The sequence below is a fragment of the Leuresthes tenuis genome, unplaced genomic scaffold (genome assembly GCF_036924035.1).
Source record: "Leuresthes tenuis unplaced genomic scaffold, fLeuTen1.0.hap1 SCAF_9, whole genome shotgun sequence".
NCBI lineage: Eukaryota > Metazoa > Chordata > Actinopteri > Atheriniformes > Atherinopsidae > Leuresthes > Leuresthes tenuis.
Window position 1 is genome coordinate 6,053,153 of NW_027325363.1, and position 25,396 is coordinate 6,078,548.

Sequence of the window (25,396 nt, forward strand, 5' to 3'; positions counted from 1 at the left end):
AAACTGCTTTGTACCTCTGTGTTAGTGACAGCTATGGTCCGAGATGTGATGTTTCCAGGTGGTCCGATCCTTTCTTGTGGACATTATATCTCAAGGATTACACTCAAGGCTACACTGATTAGTTTGGCTATAACTCAAACTAACATACAACATATTTCACACAAATGGCCTGAATTGGATTAAGCAGGTATTTGTCAGTAGAATCACCTTATTTCTGCAAATCTGAACATGCGCAATATCTTTTATTAGAAGGTATTATTCACAAAGTTTTAAGTCCAGTGTGACAAATCATTTGAGGCATGCAAGATCGAGGTCTTGTTTGGTAAAATGTTAATCTCTCAACTCACAAAAAATGCTCTGTTCAGGTTGTTTCAAGTAATATTGAATGAGATTGAGTAACAAGTCATTTCTGGCTTAACCTGCTTTTAAGTTAAAGGAGACTGTTTGGATCATATCTAGATGTTTAAAACTCAGTCAGTAACTAAAAGGATGATCACTGTGATACAATGGTGTGTTATCACAGTAAAGCTGAGTGATGGGACCTATATTCAGACTTCACCCTTCAGTGGTAGCTGTGATGGTCTGTAGCTCCTCTGAAAATGAATGAACGAATCTCCCAAAACTCAATTGTTTTAATTCAGGACTTTGTTTTTGGAAAGACTCCCTTTATTGCCTGTTAGTTTAATTTAACTGGCAAACAGCATCAGTAAATTACAGATTTGTTCGTTTTTGTGGTGGTAGTTCTTATGAGTAACACATCTTCAGCATAGACTGTCAAATATGGGTCAGCACATATTTCTGTGGGAGCATTTTTATCTCCCGGGTTATTTCAAGCAGGGAACAGAAATAAAACCAGGACTCACACTGACCTGCTGAGTTTAATTTTCCTGCACACGTCTTTAAAGTGATTCAAACTTTCTTCTTTCCTGCCAGGTGAAGATAGGGTGGAGCCTCGTTATCTTCCATCCTCACCCTCCCTCCTCCCCCCTTCTCCTCCGTCTCCCCCTCTCTGTGTCTGTGATGCCGGGCTGTGGGTGAGTGAACGCCCGAGACCAGACCGAAGCTGGGGAAGTTAAAGGTGGTGCGGCGGCAGCTGCTGCAAAGGTACAGAACAACACACCACCATCAGCACCATCATGCAACGGTCAGTTTCACCACTTACAGGGTGGATTTCTAACCGTTAAACTCATTCTCACACAGCTTTCTTTATAAATGACTGCTGCAGTAAGTAGCTGCTATTTTAAATACCTTTTACAAATGTATAGAGAGGTTATTTTTACACTAGCTTAAAGATAGTTTACATTAGTGTTGGCAATACGCTGTGGCTTAATGGGATTTTCTTTGTTTTAGAGCATCATGAGACTATTTCAAAGAAAACCAAAGCACTCAGCAGCTGAATCTACTTTAACAAAATGTCCTGAATACTCTGGATGAAGTTTTTTTGGAAGCAGCACTCATGGAGAGCTGTGAGTTCGCTGCTCCACCAGCCTACACTCTGTCTGAGCATAATGATGAGTCACACTCTCCGTACCAACAAAATGTGACTGCATCACTTTAAGTGCAATATTTTTCACATGTTTGTGAACAGTTTGTGTAACTATTATCTTCCTATGAAACCCTTATTTTACAGCATTTGATTGAATCTGGATTCAGCTTCATAGCTTATTAGATGTGAGTGCTGTATTAAAATCTAAAGTCTTATATTTACATGAAGGGTTAAGAATTACTAAACCTCACAGTTTGAGTTGAGATGTTTAGATCTTTTGTTAACCTTGTAAAGCTGTTTCTGTTACTGGCTTTCATGAGATCATTCCAAAATGTGTATAATAGGCCATTACTTTTGATTTTACCTTTATATTTCACTTTGAAAACTAAAAACTTTGCCTTGTGTGGGGTAATTTTTTTCATCACAACCTCTCATGTGTGGCTTTACAATTATCTTCTCATTTTGACATGCTGATTTAACACATTGGACCTAAAGTCACACAAAAAACATAAAATCTGAGTATTTTTATACTGTGAAAACCACAGCGAGCACTTTCCTTAGAATAGCCCGTTTTTACAGTTTCTTCCTGCTCCAAACATTGGTTATTTTTCCTCAGTCTGGTTTTACTTGGCCTATCGACACAGTTTGAAAACTGATAGATAGTTTGAAGTCCGCACTTTCAACACAAGTTGAAACTCTTCTGGCTGCTACTTCATCTTAAATCGGTCACGTTATTTGGACCCTGCAACCCTACAGTGTGGGGAGCTGGTAGCTCTGTTATGTTGTATCATATTAGCATAACATGGGATCTCCTCCACTAAAGTGCATTCATCTTTACGGCTCAAGCATCTAATATTTGAGAACTGAAATGATATAAATCATCATATTTAAACCATGTTAAACACCTGTTGGAGATTTTGGTCCAACATATTAGATCAAATCTAATCGCGAAAACACCAAATGAGCGAATTGCTTCCAAGATGTGCTGAAACTGCAGGGGGCATTTGATTTTTTCCCACTTTAATTTGTCAACAGTGTTTATAAAGGGAATGCAGATGATGTCATCAGACGTTACTTCCTGCTGAGTGGCAAAAACACAGAAGACACACTGAAAATGAGAAAGAGCTATTGTGCAGTCGATCTTACCAACAGATTCAGAAAATTGTCGAAGTTTTCTTTAATCAAACTTACAAAAAGTAAGTGAGTGAGCATTTTGGTGTCCAGTATTTTAGATTTTTAGTGAAAGTCATTTTTATAGGCTTCAATATTTAGACAAAACTACCGTAGATAGGCGACTTTTCATCATCCATTTGAGATCTTTGTAACTACAATGTTTTTGCTTTTAATGGAAAAACAGTGGTGCTTTGTGTCTGCACTGTGGATAAGGGTTAGATGTCTGTTAGACGTGACAAGTTTACAGTAACATTAACAGATGCGTGATGTAAAAGTGACTTGATATTAAAGCTGGTTAAACCTTTCTAACACTGATCATCAGGTTTATGGGTCAAATGTTTTCCCAAAATAACAAATCAAGGGAACAAATGAGAAAAAATATGATTAAAAACCAGGACAGAGGATAGAGATGCATTTTTTCCATGTTTCCATGCTCCAGCACAGCAGATTCAAATGAATGGGTCTCCGTCAGCCTGAACAGAGCTGAAGAACTGACCCATTCATTTGAATCATGTGGAAAACATGCAGCTTTAAGGACCAAGGTTGGGAAGCACTGCCCTACGGTATCTGAGCTGGTCAGATTTAACATGTGCCACACAGTTGATTCTACACTATAATTCAGTACATGCTGTAATACAAATTTGAATCAAATAAAAATGGTTGGTACAAACCTTCCCGTATACAACCAAAATGTTGACTGAGGTCCTCGTCACCTAGATTTTGCTGACAAATGTTGCTGTGAGGTATGACTAGGCCAGACTTTCAGTCAAGAGCTATGTATAAGTTTCAGGAGAACAGATTTCTGGCCACTTATTAATGTCCACGGCTCACAAATTCTTTAGAAGGTCACAATCGTCCTTATTGAGACCAACAACCTTTACTTTAAGGTGACATTACCCAGAGGACCGTGTCTAAGTGGTCTCGGTTGAGCTGTGATGGAGGTGCATACCCTCTATACCAGATGTGTCTCTTTCTCTTTTTCTCACCAGAAAGTAGAAATGTATGACTTCTGTTAGCTGATGCTTGCCTCATAATGCCTGTAACAGGTATGAACACCAGCCCTTCGTCTCCTGCCTGGCTGGCCTCTACGGCTGCCAATGGAGACGATACCAAAGAGCCCGGGCGCAGCCGGGAGAGTGCTGCTGCAGCAAGGTAAACATACGGACACAGCACCTATAAACAGTGTCAAATTTGGTTGGTTTGCTGATTGTGCAGACAGTATTGATTCCCCAGCCAGTTTTCGTCAGTTCAGCCTGCTGACTCTAACAGTTAGTCACAACTTTTCTATGAAAAAGTATCAGCATGTGTATATATATATATATATATATATATATATACATATATATAAATGTACGTTGTCAGCTATAGGACAGACTTCCTCTGTTTCTGCCAGACTGTGTTGCATCCAAACAGTTTAGAGATGCCTCTAAAGCATCTTTCGGCGTACATATAATTTACAGACTCACGCTAAATAGACTCGAGTTTTTAGGGTCCAAAAAAAGAAGATAAAACGAAAAGAAATCTGTCTTTGTTCCAGGTGGAGTGTGGCAGTTTTGGCCTCCTGATCCTCACCTTCTTCCTGAGTTTTGTTTTTCTCTATTTCTGGAGTGAAGCCCAGAATGACTACAATGACTTTGACTGGTGGGTGTTTCACAGTCACATGCTGACGTACACGTTGGCAAGCACACGCACACACACACACACACACACACACACACACACACACACACACACACACACATTCTGTGTTAGTTCATCAATGTTCTACGTTTATTATACTTTTTATTGCTGTTTTATGTCATCATAATGGATTTATTGTCTATTATAAAGGGATGAAACAGAAATAAATTAAACTGATCATCCTAAAGATTATTAAAACGATCCATCTCTCAAAAACCTGTTTTATAAAATGTATCAGACAATAGTGACTCTGAGACACATAGAAGCAACATACATGATGTTTATATATTCCAGTTGTATTAACAGTGCCTGTAATAATTGATCAAGGCTCCAAGTAGGCATGAAGAACTGATTCTAACCCAGAATAATTTACAAAATTAGGATATAAACATGAATTCTCCTTCTCCAAACAAATCCAGCTCACGGCAGTATTAAATAAACATTGTACTGCATCTATTTCTACTTTTCTGTGCCTAAAGTCATGCATGATGAATGCACCGTATCCTCCCATCTCCTAATGGATTCTCCTGATATTATTCTAAGTTAATCTATTCTTAATATATTCCAAGCTGGCTCGCGGGTCTTTCCTTCGTCTATCAGGCTGCCAGGTTCATACAACTGCAGAGGAAACAGTCTCCAGTAGCTCTAGTAGCTGTATGCTGCTCCTGTTTTACTTTTAAAGGGAATTTGTAATAAACAAATGAATATATAAAGGAAACTGAATGTGATATCTTTTTCTTTTTTTTTTGTTCGTCTGTCCCCAGGTTCAATTTTGGGACTCTTGGATTCTGGTTCCCCTGGTCCCTTGTCCTGCTAGCCGTTGCTGCTTCTCTCTTCACATACATCGCCCTGTTATTGGTACACATGCTGATAAAATATAAACCTATCTGATACCTGGAAATGTAAAATGTGATCCAGAAACAAAATGAAAACATATCTCGAGTAATTTCAGACAATTGATGATAGTTTTGTTTCTTTGTTCTTAGTTAAAACCAAGAGGTGCTACGAATACCTTTGTGTTGTTGTATAACAACAGGTTTTTAGGTCATTATATCATATTTTTCTCACTAAACCAGAGAGCTTGAACCAGAGTGTTTCACTGGGCACAGCACAGATTATCCATTGGGCCTCCCAGCACTTTGCATGACATTTACTGTAGGAGCTTGTGTACTTTTCTGTCAAATGTTACGTAAAACTTATTAAATAACACAAAACAGACCAAGATTAAGTCAATAAGACACCTACAGCAGTTTACTCATGAAGCACATATAACGATATTGTTTTATTAACGCTGCTGAGTCACAGAATACAAGAAGATTTGAGAGATTTATTGAAAAAGTAAATGGTTTTATAGTGATAAGCAGTTTCAAAAAGTTTAAGAAGACACATAAATAGTGAAGTTTAAAAGATGCATATTGTTTGGCTTGTTAAAGAATATTTCTTATTATTACAGTTCATGAACATTTTGATGTCAATATGTTTTATTTTAGATTTATTTGTTACACTTTACTAATATTCTAATAAGCTCGGACGTATTTCTTGACCTAACTGCAGCTAACATCTGTTCAGGTCCTGGCGGTGTGTCTGCTGACTGAGGGTCAGAGGCTGTACCTGCACTGGAGCCACAAGGTAGACGCTCGCAGATATAAAGAAAGAATAAAGAAGCTTTGTGTTTTTCTGCCTCTTCTTATAGACGTTGTGATTTCTTTCCAGACTGGCATCGTAGTGACGTTGGCATTTTCTGTCACCGCCACGGCCATCCTGTCTGACCTGTGGAGCAAGGAATGGAAGACGCTCCTCCTCTCCCTGCAGGTTAGTCACAGCTGGCACACCAGCCAATCAAAGGAGATCATTTATTACTTTTTCACAATTTGAAAAACATTGCATCTTGTGTATTTCATGTTTTGACTGACATTTCTGTCTCATTATCTTCAGGTGACTGCACCTTTCCTTCATGTGGCTGCTGTCTCACTGATGGCAATTCTCTCCTGGCCCGTCGCGTTGCACTTCTTCCGCATGAACAAAAGAGGTAAGCAAGCTGATGAGTGTTATCTTTGTCATGCTTGATGCAACATTGAGATTGCGGTCGGACTTTGACTGTAATTAAGGCTACCCAGTTCCAGCATTTCTATAGATTAGATTAGACATAACCTGCAAATACTGCCCTGAGGAAAACTAGCAGGATTCAAGAAATACACTCCTTTAACACTTACTTACATACTGAGCCAGGTAATGATGGTGAAGATTTGGATTTGTATGTAATACACACATCCTGTAAAAATTATGTATCCTATTGTCCTTGTTTAATTATTACAACATTTACAATATATCAAGTATAATCTATAAGTTGTTTGAAATGTTCATGCCTGTAAAGTTCTTTTATTTGATCTGTTTGAGTTGTCTTGGTCTCAATTTAGACCCTCAAACTGTTTATCCTGGTCCCTCAGGATAGTGTGATATAACATATGTTAAAAACAATGGGAGAGAACAAAAGAGATTAAAGATAAGCAGACTTTCATTGCTTGTACTGAGAAGACAGAAAGAGCTGAAACACCTTTGTTAGATTACCTGCTGGCTGAAGGGTTTCAACTATTAAAGTTACAGTTGTAGTAGTACAGAGAGTTGTGCCCAAAGACATTAAAACCATATTTAAATCCAACTGATCCATCACAATGTGACGCCTTTTCTTCTGGGATTAACTATATATCTGAACATTACTGTATTACTCTACTATCTTTTCTTTTTCTCCATCTACCCACTTCAGATAAAATGTCAGATGTCTGCCTTTTCATCTCTTGGGTCATTCTGGTCACCTCTCTTGTTGCTCCGTCCCTTTCAGTTATGTTTGGGTTTATTTCCAGAATTCATTGTGTCTTTCGCATTTTTTCACTCTCCTCCGAATGGCTTTGACTTCCAAGTCTCTGCCTCTCCCTTCTCCTCTCATCTAGTCTCCATGGGTACTGTTCCTTGTTGCCGTGGTGATTCAGCAGCTACAGTGATGCTGAGTCATATCAGGGGTCTCCTGAAAAGGCTGACAGGAGAGAAACGTTTACCAGAGTGCAGGGATGTAGCCTGGTTCTGTTTTACTGTATGAAGCTAAGCACCCACATATAGAAGGAATGAATACACGGAAAAACACACGAGTCATCTGAAGTGACTCTATCACAACTTGCTAAGACAGATTTTAAGACAGCTGGTGGAGGGTTTGTGTGTGTGCATGATGGTCGTTGGTGTTGCTGTGTTGAGTCATTCTCAGAGAGAGGAAACATTATGGAGTATGACAAAGAGCACACGTTGACATTTCCACCAGAGCAGCGCCTCTTTTCTTTATTTAATGCGCAGATTGAGGAAAATAACTCCAATGTTTCTTGATTAAAGAGCTTTTACTGATTGACTTTATTCATCAGTACTTCTTTCACTCTGTGTTTCAGAGACTGAGTATTCGGGATCTGTGTTAACCATGTAAAAGAGTTAAGTTGAACAGATTTTTGAAGATTACGTTTACCTGAAACACTGTGGAATATTTTCTTTAATACTGCTTTAATTTAGCTGAACTCTTAGTTTCATTCAGTATGTTTATATTGTGCAAATTTACTACCAAAGTATTTTCAATGCATTTCAATCCAATAAAAGAAAATCCAATTCTGGAGCTTTAACTTTGTAACTTGCTCTTGTGATGTAAAAGTATATCCCAGGACAAAGGACATTCATGGTTTGGTGTGAAATATGCTTTAAACTTTCTAAAACAAAGGGAATTCGATCACTTATCTTCTTCCTTGAGTCATCTACTCTTTCCAGTGATAAACCAACTTTCAAATCCACTTTATTATTTATTGTTATTCGTGTTTATAAATGGAAAAGGGATTTGAATTTTCTGCTTGAACAGTTTTCTCTCTAATCCCAATAGATTTGTGGAATATTTGCACTAAATACCAGAATTTGGATTTGACTACGACCCAGACGGGCATCAGTTTGCCTGCCGCTCATATGTATGGGCTTTCAGCAGCAGACCGCTCAGAGAAGATTTACAGTTCATTATTCTTATTAAGTTATAATTCTTACATCAGTAAACTTCTGCTACACTTTATATCTCGTGTTTAAGATGCTTCCAAATGTTTGTGTGAATGCTCCAGTATAACTTTGTGTGGGTTCGGCTTTAGTCATGTTGTGGGGACCCACAACAGTTTACTTAGTTACAAAATAGACTCTTGTCTCTCTTAAAGGAACAGAAAAGTATTGTAATGATTCCTGACTTTTGAAATGCTTTAAATGTTTTAAGGTTTATTTTAAGCTTAGGATGAGGTTTAGAGTTACGGATTCACTTGTGATGGGGTGTGTTTATGTGTGTTTGTACATAGTTTCATATGAAGCTGTTGTATTCCTTTAAAAAGAGAAAAGAAATTAGCATTATTGCTGGAACCTGAAGAGCCATAAGTCCATTTATTTTAAACCGTTTGTTAGTAACATGTGATGGATGAAAACTGCAGGTCAGTAACCAAAAATGTTGTCATTTTATTCTGCTGCTATGCTTCCTAAAACGTTGTAGACCACAGCGCAAGTTTAATGGATTTGTCCGTTTGCCTTATTTGGTCACAGGATTTCCTTTCTTTCTTTCTTTTGCTGTGTTATTCAGTGCGTCAGGTCGCTGTCCTGGGTCTCTACCTGTCTGTGCTGTTCTCGCTCTTCCTGGTTCCTCTGGGAATGTACTCGCCATGCATTAAAGATGCAGGAACACTGGGACCTGCACCAACTCTCATTGGACACAAAGGAGCTCCAATGGTGAGAATCCTAATTCTGTTAATTCTGTCAAATGTTTCCACGATTCTGCTAATTCAGAACAAAAAGCCATCTCAGGGAATTTTACAGAAGAACAAAAACAAACCAGTTTCCTTTGAGCAACCACTTAGCCTCAGTGGGAGAAAAGAAAACCTTAACAACAAGAAAGCTCCGGCAGAGTCAGACTAAGTTGCGACTATGCCTTGACTAATTATGGTGAGGGCACATCAGGAGAAAAATGGGCAGAATGAGGGGTGTTCAACTGGTTTAGTGGTCACTCCATGTACATAGAGCAGGCAGCAGGCCGAGGTTCAAGTCCTGACTCGTGTCCCACACTGAATGCCATCATGTTCCTGTCCACTTGTTAATAAAGGCCACAAGAATCAGCTAAGACCAAAAAATGAACACTGGGTAGGTTGGTTGGGTTGGTACCTGCAGATCAGAAACCTCTGGAAGACACAATACAAAGGCTGTCAACAAGAAGGGAAAGAGCAGACCCACCACAACAGCCTGTCATTATAACTCGAACAATATAGTTTCCCTTCCTGGAATACAGTTTTGACGCCATATAAAGTCAGATCAGATACTGTAGGAATAACTTGTGTGTTTTGTTCATACAGTTCTTGAATATAACCTTCCTAAAGCTTCCTGTTGAGGTTCCAGCGGTAATACAACAGTAGAACTTAAGTTATAAGTGATTTAAAGCATGATTAAATTGTTTTATTTAAATGTATTGACGTGAGCACCTTTGAGGGTTAAAGTCTGTTTCTTCTTCTAATTTTGATTATAATATTTCAGACATCAGCCTCTGTCTTCTGAAGGAGCGCACGTTGTAACTATAAACCGAATGTTTATTCTTAGGGATTATTTTTTTCTGTGTATTTGTAGCTTGCTCCAGAAAATACTGTGATGTCATTTGAAAAGGCGGTGGAAGCTGGAGGAGATGGATTAGAGACTGACGTCACCATCAGGTATGAACTTTTTATATATTGTTATTTTATTATTCACTGTAACAGGGTGTGTATAGAGGGTCTAAACCCACCCCATGGTCACACATCCACACACACTATAACATCCCCGCTAAAATCACAGTGAGGCTTTCATTAGACGTATTTGCTGGCAGTTTGTGTGGACAGCATGAATCTGAGCCTTAGAGGGTTTTTTCGCGTCATAACTTTGAGTTGGCAACCCTGCATGAGCCAAATCTACGATAAATGATGGCCTTGCATTGAATCTGTGAGTTAAGCTATATTCGAATTGTAGTTCAACTCGTTTGCTTGCTGCTAAAGTTATCAACAAGAGTTGTAAATTTCCATTGAACTGCGGCTAAGTCTGTGTCTTTATGCTAATTGTAAATTGTAAATCTGTGCTAAGATGATTACTGCCAGGCCAATCCACTTAGCCTTTAGCCCATAGCTTTTGTTTTAGCACATTATTTTACAGCCTGAAAACAGCAGCATGGTATGACCCAGCATTAGCGGGTTAGCTTAATCTGTTGCTGTTTGTGACCCAGGTGAGGCTAGTGGTTCTTTCATGTGTGTAAGAATCTGTGTGCATACATCAGGGCATGTATGTCAGAGTCGCTTGTGTGACTAATGGTGCAGATAATTTCCCAGATTTCTTGTGTTCATGAATTAGATAAATGTCTTTGTGACAGTCAGACTTAATTTGATGGCTGTTGTTGTAGAATTCATTGTTTACTGGTGAGTTTAATTGGCCTCTCTTCATGTGCTCTCCTCTGCTGCCCTTTTCACTCTCCCTCTCTGCTTTCCCATCACTTCATTAACATTTTATTATCATCACTCATTGTTTTCCTCACAATTTGAATCCTCACGCTGACACTCACTGAATATTTTCACCGCTGTCTTTAGTTACGATGGCGTTCCCTTCCTGATGCATGACTCCACTCTGAGGAGGACCACAAATGTCGCCGAGGTTTTCCCAAATCGATCACACCTCGATGCCTCCATGTTTACGTGGGCCGAGTTACAGCAGCTGAATGCTGGCGACTGGTTCTTATCGGTGCGATCAGCAAACACGTGCACACTCAACACAACATCCCCCAAATCCTCTTCACAGCAGCCAGTCAGTCAGACCTGCCTTATTTTCAGTGTTATGATGATTGGAGGCCAAACGCTGAAATGTTGAGTTATTTATTCTGCTAAAACAGATTAAATTATTGTCTCAGTTTGTGTAAAATTCTTACAATTTTTTTATTTAAGGCCCTCTATGTAGAATTATCAAAACTTTCAATTTACATATAGTTAGTTAGCTAAATCAACTAATTATTGATAATTCCTTTACCTTTTTTCATCACTGATTTGCACTTGTTTATTACAGGGGGATCCGTTTGGAACTGTATCATCCCTGTCTGAGATGGATCGCTCCCAGGCCCAAAACCAGTCTGTTCCCTCCCTGGCCCAGTTCCTGGAGGTAGCATCCCGCAGCAGCAGAATAGTGCTGTTCGATCTGCGCCGGCCACCGCTTGGACATCCTTACAGTCACTCATACATCAACACCACTCTGCAGGTCGTACAGGCCCACATCAACTCCTCACAGGTACCGTTCAAGGCGGAAAGTGCAGAAAGTAATATTGTTTATTGGCTTTTGTGGACTTTGACACAGTTTAGCATTATTCAACAAACACAATCACAGCTTTTATTGACTTTTATCCACTCCTAGATTTGTGGTTTAGTGTTTATTTAATTCATTTCCCTGTGTCTGTGTGGTTGAATGATTTCCTTTGCATCTATAGGTGCTGTGGCTGCCATCTGAAGACAGGGAGCTGATCCACGCTGTCGACCCAGAGCTGCAGCAGACCTCTGGAGAAAAGGCCTCGATTCAGGAGCTGACAGACAACCACATCACCAGACTTAACCTTCACTACAGCACCATGTCTCAACAGCAGATCCGGTATACAGTCAATCATCACTGGAATACAATAAGTTACAGAGTATTATGATATATTAGGCTGTTTTGACCAAAAGAGCTGTGACTGCTTCATTTGTAATAGTTCATAAACAAGCTACAGAAAACTTATCACAATGAAAACTGAAATCAGAAATGACTAAAAGGGTATGTTCACACTGCAAAAGTTACTTTGTAAAACTAAATGTATAAGTGGATAAAAAAACAAATAGCCACAAACAGTACCCATAATGTGGTCATGTACATATATAATTTAAAAAAAGAGTAAGTTCTGCCTTCTTTGTGTGTCTGCTTTACGTTTAAGTGAGCGGAGTGAAAAGAAGGGAAGTAAAGAGCAGGTGGGAGATACTCAGTGGACAGAATTAGGGAAGTGGAGGAAAGGAAAGTCTGGTCGAGGGGGAAAAGACAGGAAAGAGACCGCTGATGAGAAGCAGTGGAGGAGGGAGAGATGAGCCAGCGGGAGAGGACAAGAAAAGGATCTGAGAAACAAGTGGGAGGTTGAACATAAACAGAAGCTCTGGGAGAAAGAAACTGGTTGAATGACTCAGACAAAGTGACAGATTTTAATGAGACACAATCCACTGACGTCATTGATTCGTCTGAACTTTTAGAAACATTTCAACTTTGATGGCACCATATTTATCATAGAAGCCTGGTTGGATGCTTGTACGATAATAATTATCAGCAGATTATGTTCAAAAGTAGTGGTCAGACTCTTTTTTTTTTAGCAGTGCATCTTCACAGTAATTAGATAAAAGAAAAATAACACTTCTCCCACTGTAATTAACTACATGAACAACTGTCACTTGGATACTAGTTGATTATCTGTCTTTTTTTTAAATGACACGACTTTTTAATCAAATCAAATATTGGCTTTTAGATGTATGTACTACATGTAATGTTTGTACAAATATTAACTATCGGAGATTGAGGAGGAGGGGACTCGTGTGGAGATAATGAGAGAAGAGTGAGGCGTAGCCAGAAGATGATCTTTAAGGCTTTAATAACTACTCAGGGGGCAAAAACAAACTAAGAAATACAGATAATTTACAACAAGAAATGACATGAAATGATGACCAACTGACAACAGGAGTATAAACGTAGAGGCAGTGATGAGGGGACTGAATATCTGAATAAATATCTGTTTCACAGGTCAGGATGTGGTTGTTTTTGTAAGTCTCAGGAGACTCTTTGACTGTTTCCCCTCTGTTTGTACAGTAAATACCAGTCAGTGAACATCAGCACCAACCTGTATGTGATCAGCCAGCCGTGGCTCTACACTCTGGCCTGGTGTGCTGGAGCTCAGTCCGTAACCACCAACTCCATCAACATCCTGTCCAGCATCAACAAGCCGCTCTTCCTCATGGTGAGCACATGTCATATCATGATGGCGGCTGTCCTGAAGTTCACATCATATTTTAAATACATTGTTACTGTTGTTTCCCTGGATACTGTACGTTCTCTGCTGTCTCTGTGTACCGTAGTTTCCGCACCATAAGGCGCACCTAAAAGCCTTAAATTTTCACAAAAAACGGCCGGTGCGCTTTATGTGTGATTCCAAAATCTGTCACGGATACCGACATTTTTAATTTACCGCGGGGAACGCTGAGCATTCATCGGGGCATTAAACCCCCTCCACATCACTCACCGCTCTCCCTTCGCGCCGCTCACCGCCACGTTCACTTTTGCCGCGCCTCTTCGCTCTCGTTCATCTCGCTTTGCGTTCGGTGTGAATCCAGGCGGATCCCAGCCATTCGCTCTGAATGGAGCTGAATGAGCTCGTACTTAGCGATTGAATCGTGTCATCATTAATGCTTCTGCCCATGTCCCAGTGAGTCTGTTCTTCAGTCTGAGGTGGGTGATGCAGACAGATGTGAAGTTTATAAGTTTATAAGTTTAAAAACCACCGGCGATGTTGTCCTTAACCATCGGACCATTTCCCGCTGACACAGAGACGAACACATACACTACTGTGCTGGCAGCGATAAACCAATCAGAGAACATTAGGTAATACGTACGCCTTATAATCAGGTGTACCTTATGAATGGGTTCAGGACAGAAATGGACCCCATAACTGAGGGTGCGCTTTATAATCAGGTGAGCCTTAAAGTGTGGAAATACGGTACTTGTCCTCATACTTAACAGAAAACCAGAGCTGTACATTTAGAGAAGTGTTAGAAAAGGAACCATTACTGTTGTTTCTTTGGTTAGTTACAGGGAAAAAGGCAAAAGTTAGCATCTCCTTATGTGTTTCAAGCTTTTGTTATATAAGATGTGAAACTTTTGTTACGTAGTTAGCAGTTAGAACCGTTTCTCCCACTAATTTTTCATGATTCTTTACAAGAGTTAGTCTCACTGAAGACACCCGACAGTGTTTAGTTCTTTATATCTGCTGCTGCTGCTTGCTTCAGTCTTTGAGAAATCACTTCCTTTCGCTGTTTTTCTGACGATTTCTAAGTTTATTTAGCCTTAAAATCCTCAAAGAGGAGTTTGTTGTTGCCGTTGAACTGAAACGATTGTATTTGGACTTTCTGAAGCTCCAGATTTGAGTACCTTAGGTCAGTTAGCTGTAAAACAAACCTTGTTATATGTTCTGACAGAGCTTTTAAATTTGACACACAGATCTCTTCAGTTGTCAGATGTAGTTTCTATCAGTTTGGAACCACAGCAGAAGTGAAGCCCGACCTCCCCCATAAAGATTCGGAGAGGCTGATCCATGCCTTCTTGTCGTCTGGGCTGGATCACTGGACCTCATCGTACGTCTGTCAGTCGGTTCAGAAAACTTTATCATTCAGAATGCTGCCGCTCGTCTTCTAACTGGAAAGTAAAAAAGAGAGACCACATCATCGTGCTGTGAGATTTTACAATCTTGTTGTTTACTTTTAAATGTCTCCACGGACAGGCTCCACCTTATTTATCCGAGTTTTTAAAGATGCAGACAGAGATGTGTGAAGCTCTTTGGTCAACTGCAGTTGTTTTTAAATGTCTGGGTGCTGGTGTAACGATTAGAGGAACACGGATGTTATGTGAGGCTCAGAATATTCCAGTGAGGACATTTTTGTCATCTGGACATCTTGTCTTTGCTCCACCTGGACTTTGTCCATGTGGGAGGGTTGATGGTTCTTTATCAGACTGATAATTTGCTGTTGTCAAGTATTGTGGGTGTGTTAAGAATATTCAGTTTGGTTCCATCAGACACTCTGTCACCACCTACACACCTACTCTGATTAAGAGTTTAATAGGCCAGCGAGTCCTTTTTGTTAGTGAAATAATGTTAATAATGCATTTCTGTCTCGACGAATCTCAGCATCCTTTGTTTCAGCTTATAAGATCAACCCTATCTTTGTCTCCTCCTAGACTCCAGAAGAATACAGTCTGATGTGGATTCTCACTGATGTGGTGTCTGCCTTCCTTATCTTTGCAATTTTCGTATTCCACTGGTGAGATATGCATGCACACAGACATAATCACCTTCCTCAGTTATTTGAAACGTCGGGCGGTGCGAAGCTCTTCAGGGCTGAGTCATCCTGATAATCTGAGGTTTTATTACTGATATGTAATCTGAAGGCAGATTTGTCCTATAGTTAAGAGTGAGAGCGTCTCTGTACTTTCCTGCTCTGAAGCTCTTTGCTTTTAAAGTCACAAAATCCAGCTTTATCATTAATAATGAGCCTTCTTTGGTTAAAAAGACCCCCACAAAGAAAGGGATGTCATTGGAGTCCATGTAGGTTGATTTTTACTCAGAAATAGAGATCTGTGAGTTATTTTAAGCCCAAAGTTAGGTTTGACTTTGCATTATTTCTCAATTTGTTTTAAAGTTAAATTCTGCCTCTCTTATCCAACACCGTATGTTTTACTGAGCTATCAACTTTTACTTTTAACACTCCCTCTATAATCGCTTTGAAAGTGGGGAAAAATATTAATTAATTCAGCCCTAATCATAACTATAAAGTCTTTATTCACTTTTTAAATATTAAATACACTTTTTATGCCATTTTGGTCATAATAGCACCCTTTATTTTAACAAGAAAAGAGGCAGGTGAAGGTGGATGTATCAGAATGTGTCATTTCTGTGAGAAGAAGGCGACTTTGAACACAAAAACTCACACATACACACAAAATTATTTCTCAAGCACCTTCACAGCATTCCTTTAACTCACGATCATCTCATCCAGACTGTTTTTGTTCCAATAATATATTTTGTTTCTATATATTAATACAAACCCCCCCCCAAAAAACAGAGGGGCCTACATTGGCTCTGCTGCCAACTAGTGGTTAAATATGTAATTTCATGAAAAAGATCAAAGATTCAATATTGAATCCAAAGGCTCAGATTGAAAAGGTAGACATAGGTGTGATGTGACGGATAAATTAAACCATATACAAAAAATATTGACTATTACAAAAGTAAAAGTGGCTAAAAGGACTCAATAGGGGGTCCCTGGATTCACATGGACTGTGGATGAGTTCTTTACTGCCGTTAAAGTCATCAAGTTTTGGGCATAACTCAAGAATCTTTGTGCTTCTCATTTTAAGATTTGACCCAAAATGTCTCATCTTAAAATCATCAGAACAACAAATTAATGACACGTGACATCCGAAATGTGAAAGCTCAGCTTCACTGCGACATCACAGTATTCACATCACAGTATTCACATCACAGTATTTTGTATTAACAGCCATTATTCTTTCATAATTCAGAAACATAGAGATAGATTGTTTTCACATCATGTCAGATACCTTCTGTTCATGCTAATCTTTGGAGTCCAACTGTTAAAGTGCAAATTTCTAATTTGAGAATATGTTCATTATCCACAAATCATTGCTGCAGCATCTTCTGTCTTTAACGCTCCATTTCAGCACCTTTAAGGTTAAGGTCTTTCTTTCATAAGGCCCAAAAGACCATGATTGTCAGCCCTTTGGTCAAAAATGGGAGATTCTGAGGCAGCTTCTCAGTCGTCATTTGAAAGTGTGCCAAAGAGGCCCCGAAGCAGGCGTCATTTAATGTATTTCACGGTGATGTTGGCAAGTCCAGGAAGAAAAATCTGGACTGTAAATGAGGCATAACAGAGAAAATGAGCTGTCACAGTATCTTCTGCTGGTTTGAAATGTGTCATTTTGTAGAACTTTTTACAGTAAGAAAAACCTGTTTAGATGCATTTTAAAAGTTAATTTAGTTTGTTTGGTTTTTTTAGTGTCATGTAAACAAGCTTAGTGAGTAAATTAATGTCTTCATTAACTTTCTTATACTAATCTGAACACACTTGGATATAAACTGAACAGTTATTGGTTGGTGGAGGCTTAAAACACCAAGATAATAAATATAATTGAATTTATTCCAGAGAAAGTTCACTGAGTAGCTTTGGGCTAGAATCCATCTCACGAGACAAGTGAAGTAGTCTCATTAAAGTAGGAAAAGTTTAGTGAGATCATTCAGATTTATAACTGTTTTTCCACAGAAAAGGTAGGTATGAATATTTAGTTTTACATGACATTAATACAACATAATGTTCATAGATGTTTTCAGAGCAGCTGTAAGTCTTCCTGCCAGCTGAAGGCCACTCTTTAAAAGAAGGGGATGCCTCCACTATGTTTTTTTCTACATTTTTGGTTATTTTTGCATCCTCTCTTTCATCATCAGCCCCTCTTTTGTCCCTTTTATTTTTATGGGCTTTGGTCACCTGGACCCCTCACACGCACATCAAAGCTCTTATATCACCACATACGGCAGACTCGAAGCCCTTTGATAGGCACAGAAACACCCAGCTGTGCCCTGCTCCTCTGATCTGTGCATCTGCTGTGTGTCGCAGGTGGAGAGAAAGAGGCCTGCCCTTCTGGTCCGGCAGCCGTCAGACTCACGAGAACGGACCGTACAGCAAGTTCAGAACAGGTACGAGTGCGTTTTCCTCTTGTTGCTGCATTATAAGCTGTGTTTCCATAGTCGGGTAAATTCAAATAGACCATTACTGACAAGAAAATAGAAGGAAAATACAGGATTAGCACAAATAAACCAGGCTGTGTTGTGTTGTCAGAGTGCGGCACAACAAGTTCAGTTATTCATTGCTGCAATAAAAGGAGCAGAGTAGAGTAGTTTGCTGACTAAAGCTTTTGTAGAAATAAATATATATGTATATATTTATATATTTAGCTAGTGTTGGGCACATTTGTCAGTTGGCCATCTTGCAACTTATTTTGAAAAAAAGTGCTCTCCTCTCTGAAAAAGGCAAAATTCACCTTGAGTGAATGGAAAAACTTTATTTGAAACCATCTTTCATCGTTCTTTGATGTTCTTCATTTGTCCAAATATATTTGGGCATCTGAAACGTTCATTACTACATAAATTTAGCCTGAATCTTTCCTGATAAAAAAACAAAAACAGCTTTTTTAAGAAATATTTAGTCAATTTCCATCTTTTTCAGGACCTCAAAGCAAATGATTCTTTTGTCCAGAATCAGCAGCTGATACACGGTTCCTGTATTTAACATTAAATATCCAGGTTGTTAGAGCAACACTGACGCCTTCCCGTCTTACGCATTAACACCGATAACAGCTCCGTCCCTGCATCAGTCCCTGATCAATACAATCAGTGGAGTTAGGTTCAAGAGAGCAGCAGGTTTGAATTAAGGATGTGTTTACATGTCTTTCTCTGGTAAGCTGTGCCGGGATCATCAGAGAAATGTTGTTTAATGCTAAACATCTTTGCATGCAGTGATTTCCTTGTGTTGTTTGTGTCTCTGTTGTTTTTGTGTGTGTGTGTGTGCGTGTGTCAGACTCTTCAGAGGCCATCTGTGTTCGCTGGAATCCCCTCCACTCTGAAACCCCTGCTGCAGCACTCGTCTCCCTCCCCTTGGTCTTCAACCCATGACACCTTGCATGCCATGTCATCCCTTCAGTAACCTTGTATGACCCATGTTCCCTTTTTGCTCTGCAGAATTTTCTCTGTTTCTCGTAGAAAAATAGAATTAATCTAAACTGTATAATAGGGCTGCCATGATTAGTCGACTAGTCACGATTTTGTAGATTTTTGTAGACTGAGTCGATGAGTCGTTTCTTTTTTTTTTAACTTTGTTTTTCTCTCAAAACTGCTGCGGCACCTTTCACTGCTGCGTCTGCCTTTCTGTCCTTGACACACATGCGCAGTAGTGGTAACCGGGGTCAGCCGTGATGTCACAGGAAGTTAAACCAGACGGGCTCTGGTATCATGGCTACCCGGCAACGGAGCTCAAAAGTGCGGGAGCATTTTAAGAAAACTAAAGACAAATGTGTGCAATATCTGTAAGGCAGAACTTGCCTTCCACAGCAGCACAACGACGACGCACGAGCACCTGAAAAGGAAGCATGTTGTTGTGGCTGATTGTGAAGAGGGACCGTCATCTTGGTTAGCTAACTGGCTAGTTAGCTGCTAAAATTAGCGTAAACAGAGAGTTAACTTGCATCTCACTCATATTGATAGATGTGAACGTTAACATTAGCGATGACGGTGACTGTAACGTTATAACAGTGATGTGTTTGAAAAGGAACGCTAATGTTTTCTAACGTTATGTTTCAGTGCTAAAAAAGTACGTTCATCTTCAATGGACGGCTTTGCTACAAAGCTACATGCAAACCTCAGCAAGCAAATGTCCTGACTGAGTCCATACCGAACATGTTGTTGTTATATTTGAGTCAGTGAGACCATCAATTCCTTAATTTGAGGTGCCTAACTTATTTGATTTAAATGCAGCTATGTTTGATGCCAGAGACAAATGAAGGAAAGAAAAACCTAAAAAAAAAAGAAAAAAGCCTTAAGTATTTATTTTTGTGTGTTTGCTACAGTTAAATAATTGTTTGTTGCAACAAGCTGCATATTTCATCAAAGGGTTAATGAACTATGATATTAATTGTCTTTTTTTAGTTAGCATATACCTGAAACACTCCAAGCTGAAAGCTAATGACGGTTATATAAGAGCAGCTGCATCCTGGTGCGATAAGCTGTATGTTTTACATTCAATATACGTATGATCCAATTAGTTTTAGAAGAGCTTTAGGGGAGAGTTTTCCCCACTCCTTGTGATTCAGTTGAAAAGTGTACATAAAAAGCTGTCACAAACTATGTTTTAAGAGAAGAAGGGTATATTAAACCTGCGAATTATCATTAATTGTGCTACATCAAGCTCAAAGTAAAAGAAAACCCATTTAATTCTGTAGCAGATCGCTGTCTTTAAGATTGTGAAGCAGGATGAATGATGTGTCCCCTTCATGTCTTTTCTGTCCATTTATTGTTTCTTCTTTACTTCTTTATATCACCTGTGATCAGTTGTCTGTTTGTATTCAACCAGCCCACCTGAGTTTCTCCTGAACTCCTCCTTCCTCCCTCCCAGTCTGGCCTCTGTGATACCCACAATGCTTCTTCACATGTGAGGACATGAACTCTAAAGTGTGACGTTTTTCTCCCCCTGCAGAGTTGAGCGATGTGTGGTCCATCTCCAGTGTCAATGTCCGGCCTGACCTGCTGAGCTCGCCCAGTTCACCCAGTACTCCTCACCTGCCCACCATCACGGAGGAGTGACCGAGAGAGCGAGGGGGAGACAGAGAGACAGAAGGGGGGAAAACACACCTACAGAAAAGGGGAGATGATGAAAAGTATTTGTTCAGGGAAATAAACTGTCTGAATTGTTAACTATTAAGAGTTTAACACCCAAAAAACTTGATTTGAATAGATATGAAACTGGATATTGGGATTAACTTTTAATTGAACAATGCTTTATCTGTCCTGATGGGGGGAAAGATTAATAAAACAGGGGGTGGGGAGCATTTTGGGGGTGTCAAGACTAAGCAACCAGAAACAGAACAGCGGGAAATCTTAAGGTGAGTAAGAGACAGCAGACTTTTCATTTTTCTCCCCACTTCCTCTCTCATCCTCGCTCCTACGAGACTGAACGGTCGAACCAAACGTCCTTCACTGACCTGCGATCAGGGCAGAGAGACTCTGGGCACAAGATCCCGAGCCCCGCCATCCGTTTCAGTATTATAATCTCATAGGTTCCCTTTAAACGCCTGAGAAGTTGGGACAGTGAACCACAAGACCAGAAACTTGACATGTTCAGGAACATTTCATCTGATCATTCTGCACCACCAGCCAAGAAAGTGAACCTCAAACAAAAGAAGAAATAACAACTTTCCTCTGCCGAGTCTCTTTGACTCTCTCCGTCTCTTCATTGCAGTTAATGAAAACCAAAAGTTTGTGAAAAGCTCGTGTTTATGAAAGCAGGAGATATCTGGAAAAACAGACTCATATTTTATGCACAAGCTTTCATTGTCAGCTTTTTAGATGCCGTAGACAAAGCCTTCAAACAGTGACTGAGAGGAGACGTATTATGCTTGTTCCTGTTTCTGTAGAGTGAAGTAAAAGTAATCCCAGACTTCAGACTGCTCTTGTTGTTATTTTAGCAACAAGCTAACATCGGCTCATTACAGATTTCTTTATTTGTTCATCTACTCGGGTTCATCCACAGCTTCAACCTCAGTGCATTTAAAGCCTGAGAGTTCCCTAATGAAACCTGATGGTGATTTGGTTTTCTATGAAGTGTTCTGGGCCATTTGTGGCCGATACTCCAGTATTATGTTATTATCCTGGAAAACATGATAATACCGATGAGTCAGTCCGCACCGAGTAGGTGGAGTCAACATCTAAACATCAGATTAGCCGGCACATGTGCCCGAAGCCCCTCTTAACTCATCCTATAAGCCCACTTCAACCATGAGGCTGATACACATACAACAGTTAATAGTTTTATGACCAGCAGAAATGAATGAAGTTGGTTTTATTTGTTACCAGGTAGATAAAACTATAGGGCAGCTTCCCTAGTTTGGTTTTCATGGGGAACACAGATGCAAACATCGCTCTGCTCTGCATTTTCAGGGGAATTTTAATGATCTCCATCAGACAAACAATCCACACTGCGAGTGGAGTTCCACCTCAGAGCACATTGTTGCATATTTCCCATATTTACATCTATCATCAGGGGCATATAGTGACTGAAAATGGACTCCTCTGTTATGTCAAACAGTAAAGAGATAATGAGCATAATACTGCCCTTCTGTAATCTGTGTTGTTGCTGATGTGCTTGCAGTCCACTGTCGACATCTGTGGGATCAAACCTGCTCAGTTTCATTCGATTAGTTTCCTTTTTTTTATCATAAATGAAAAATTCTTTTACATAAAGCCGGCCGAGTCAGGAGGACGAAGCCTATAAGATGTGAGTTAGACGCACGCTGACTTTATTTTATGTAATTATTCGTTTAATCTGTGAATTTTGCCTCAGAATGAACATATTTAGCTGGAAGTGAGCATCATAGGTCTCCTTTAACTTTGCATCAGTGTGTGTGATCTATGGTAAGAACTGTTGAACTGACAGGATGAATGTAAACCCGGGGCGTGAGACGGTTTTATTAGTCTGTATTTGTTTGAATTAAAGTGAAACGTGCTTTGGCTGGGGGTGCTTTTTAGTTTGGCTTCTTCAGATTGGTGCCAAACTGTAAAGTTAAAAAGAAACCGTCCTCTCTGTACTAACCTCATCTTATTAGATCTCAAACTCAGAGCGTCGGCGCCACTTTGCTGCACGTGTTGATGAAGCCGGACGCGCTGCAGTATGTGCCAATAAAATAAAACTGTGGATTTGTTTTCACTGATAAGTATCAAAATCCCTTTATTCACCCATCATTGTAAATGTTGAGGAATTAGTTTAGAAAATATAATATGCAGAATTCTGACTAATTCTCCTTGGAGGCACATAATCAAGAGTGCTGTTCAGTCGTGTTTTTGGGACACTTCAGGCCGGGTTTTGGACCGTTACTGAGGTGGTGTTGAAACAAATCTGAAGATGGATTATTTATTTAGTCTTAAATCAGACCTTTGAGTGAAAAGTTTAACGAAATTACAAGTTAAGTCAGACTCACGACCGTCCAAGAAATGCAGCCCTGCTAATGCTACGTAATGTATTGTTATGAATTTGTGGTTATGACTTAGTCTCGCTGTGTTTGTGTTCCTGTTGAGAATATCGTAGCTGATCTGTTTGGTAGGCTAAGCATTTTAGCTACAGTTATCACAGCCATATTTATTCTATTGAATATGATGTTTTCCACCTTAAGACCGTTCATTTTTAGCGAGCGAGTCTGGTGACAATGCAGCACTGCATTGGTTTTTCTTGCGGTAATGCTTTGCATTTTGAGCTTTGCATGTGTTGGATTTATCCAACTTTAGTTTATATATATATATATATATATATAAATATATATGCTTTCCTAAGGTGATAGTGTTAGCCACCGCTTATGTGAGAGGTTGTTTGTTGAAAACAATATTGGGGTATATGCTCTGCTCCAAGTTTCATAAGAGATTCGCCAGAGAATCCTTTTTGATGGTAAATTAAATCAGAATCAAGAACAAACGAGTTGATTGTTTTGCCAAAAGAGCGTCGCCTTTTTGTCCAGACGTTTCAGTTTCCTGAGTCCTGATTTTTCAGTCTTTTCACTCCAGGAGTCAAATGAAACCAGCTGCAAACAGCTGGCAGTTCTGATACCAGGCTGCAGAGCACTCGGCTGAAATTCAGTGAACCAAAAATGTCTTCTTCTTCTTCTCCAGAGTAATGAGTGAATAGTAGGTTCAGCCCAGTGAAACACAGGTGATGTGTTTTAGTAATATTTGGCCCATGCTGAGCATGAGATGTTAACCTTCATTTCATCTCTGTCAGAAACCAGCGAGCCAACAGACACGTTTAGGTACATCAAACCTGTTTTAGTTTGTGATTCTAAGCAGAATATTCGGTAGTTTTTGTTGTATGACATGTTTTTACATGCAAGCGACCATCGCATGCTGCTCTGCATGTTATCTAAGAAACGCTGAATGAGTGCATTTAAACCATAATGTAATGAATCGAAGGGAGAAACAAATTACTGGTGATACTCAGAGGTGAAAAAGCGTTAATGACACCAGAAACTGTCTCAGTGGAGAATAAACTGCTGCTCATCGTTCAGTTTCAGCCGCCTTCACTCAGGACTGATGAGCTAAATTATTTGATGCATGAGAAGATCTTTCTGTTTTTAGCTAATTTTAAGAGAAAGGCCTCGACTTTCTAATTTTGTGATCCAGTTTTCAACAGTATAACATGTCTGCTTTGTTATCTGGGTTCTTTGGAAGAGTGAACTGTAATTAGTGTTTTTTAACAAGAAATATTTAAAGTCTTTGCCCATAAATGAAGCTTTTAATGTGTTTGAACTAGAAGAAATTGGCTCCGTCAGTGATGTGGTTCGGGGCTCGTGGTCTGATGCTGGACGCTGTCGTCCTCTTCATGTTGTTGATTTCCTCACTGAGACATTGTCTTTCTCAGCTTGTGACTTGGATGCATTTTAAGGTGAAACGGCTCCTCTTTAAGCCAAATTTCTGAACTGGGAAAGTGTAAATAATGAGCTCCAGTGCTTGTTACTGAGAGAAAATGACCCAATGATGCAGTTATACTCCGTCCATCCAAACGTGTGTAACATTTTACATCCTGTGCTGTAATGAAAGCCCTTTTTTTTTTATAGAAGCACTTTGTTTTATTTTTTACTGTAAGTTTTCTGATTTTAAATGCTGCTATCATCTGATATTAAAACATCAAAGAAAAGCTTTGTTTCTATTTTGTATTTTGAAGCAGATACTGAGCTTAAAAACTGTTAAAAACTAAAGAAAACCTTTTTTGTTTCAAGTTTAGTTGCACAGTTTGTAACTTTTACTCAATTAAACTACCCGTAAACCTCACAACTGCTACAGTTAAATTTGCTTGAAGTTATTTACACCGATCAGTGGTTTTTGGTTTGATGAGCTCCCACTGAGCTGAGCTGTCAACATACAGATAGACTCAGCACTGTTTAGGTCAATCTGATCAGCTGTTCTGGTTTGTTGTGATGAAATGATGCCCGTACTCTCGTGTCTCACTGAAAGGTGACATTTTATGTTCTTTTTAACAGTTTAAAACAACTTTCTGACATCTTATTGAGATGTATGAGACCTGTTGGTTTCGGCACACTGTTTACAGGTTGAAGACTGAGCGAATGCTGCTGCCCGACTCTGCTCATCCTCATAAAGAAAGCAGCATGAAGGGAGTTTCCGAGATCGTCTCCGACAGCACCGTGGAATTATATCAGTTTGAACCGGAGTCAAAAGAGCTACTGAAGAGGTTCAACCATTAAGGCAGAGAGATGACGTCGGTGAAGGGTTAGTTTCTGTATGTTTGGTGCACTGTGATGCTGGCTGTGGACAGTCCCGATGCGTTTATGTACCTCACCTGTCATCAAAACCTGGGTATTTGTTGTGTAATTTAATGCAGTAAATGCAAA

At 39.5% G+C, this 25,396-nt stretch overlaps 1 protein-coding gene across 1 annotated transcript in view; it reads left to right on the forward strand.

The window, feature by feature from the left end:
- The window catches only part of LOC140314691 (glycerophosphodiester phosphodiesterase domain-containing protein 5-like), a 51,630-nt gene extending 26,981 nt beyond the window's left edge, over nucleotides 1–24,649 (forward strand). Inside the window, exons 5-20 of the mRNA XM_072393023.1 lie at nucleotides 1,052–1,104; nucleotides 3,706–3,811; nucleotides 4,197–4,300; nucleotides 5,104–5,197; nucleotides 5,909–5,968; nucleotides 6,053–6,151; nucleotides 6,275–6,368; nucleotides 8,973–9,118; nucleotides 10,004–10,086; nucleotides 10,987–11,137; nucleotides 11,456–11,674; nucleotides 11,871–12,028; nucleotides 13,262–13,409; nucleotides 15,401–15,483; nucleotides 17,854–17,933; nucleotides 20,485–24,649. Of these exons, the coding sequence (XP_072249124.1) occupies nucleotides 1,052–1,104; nucleotides 3,706–3,811; nucleotides 4,197–4,300; nucleotides 5,104–5,197; nucleotides 5,909–5,968; nucleotides 6,053–6,151; nucleotides 6,275–6,368; nucleotides 8,973–9,118; nucleotides 10,004–10,086; nucleotides 10,987–11,137; nucleotides 11,456–11,674; nucleotides 11,871–12,028; nucleotides 13,262–13,409; nucleotides 15,401–15,483; nucleotides 17,854–17,933; nucleotides 20,485–20,591 (1,785 nt within the window). The 3' untranslated portion in view covers nucleotides 20,592–24,649. The remainder of the gene's footprint in view (nucleotides 1–1,051; nucleotides 1,105–3,705; nucleotides 3,812–4,196; nucleotides 4,301–5,103; nucleotides 5,198–5,908; nucleotides 5,969–6,052; nucleotides 6,152–6,274; nucleotides 6,369–8,972; nucleotides 9,119–10,003; nucleotides 10,087–10,986; nucleotides 11,138–11,455; nucleotides 11,675–11,870; nucleotides 12,029–13,261; nucleotides 13,410–15,400; nucleotides 15,484–17,853; nucleotides 17,934–20,484) is intronic.
- The last annotated feature ends 747 nt before the right edge of the window (nucleotides 24,650–25,396 follow it).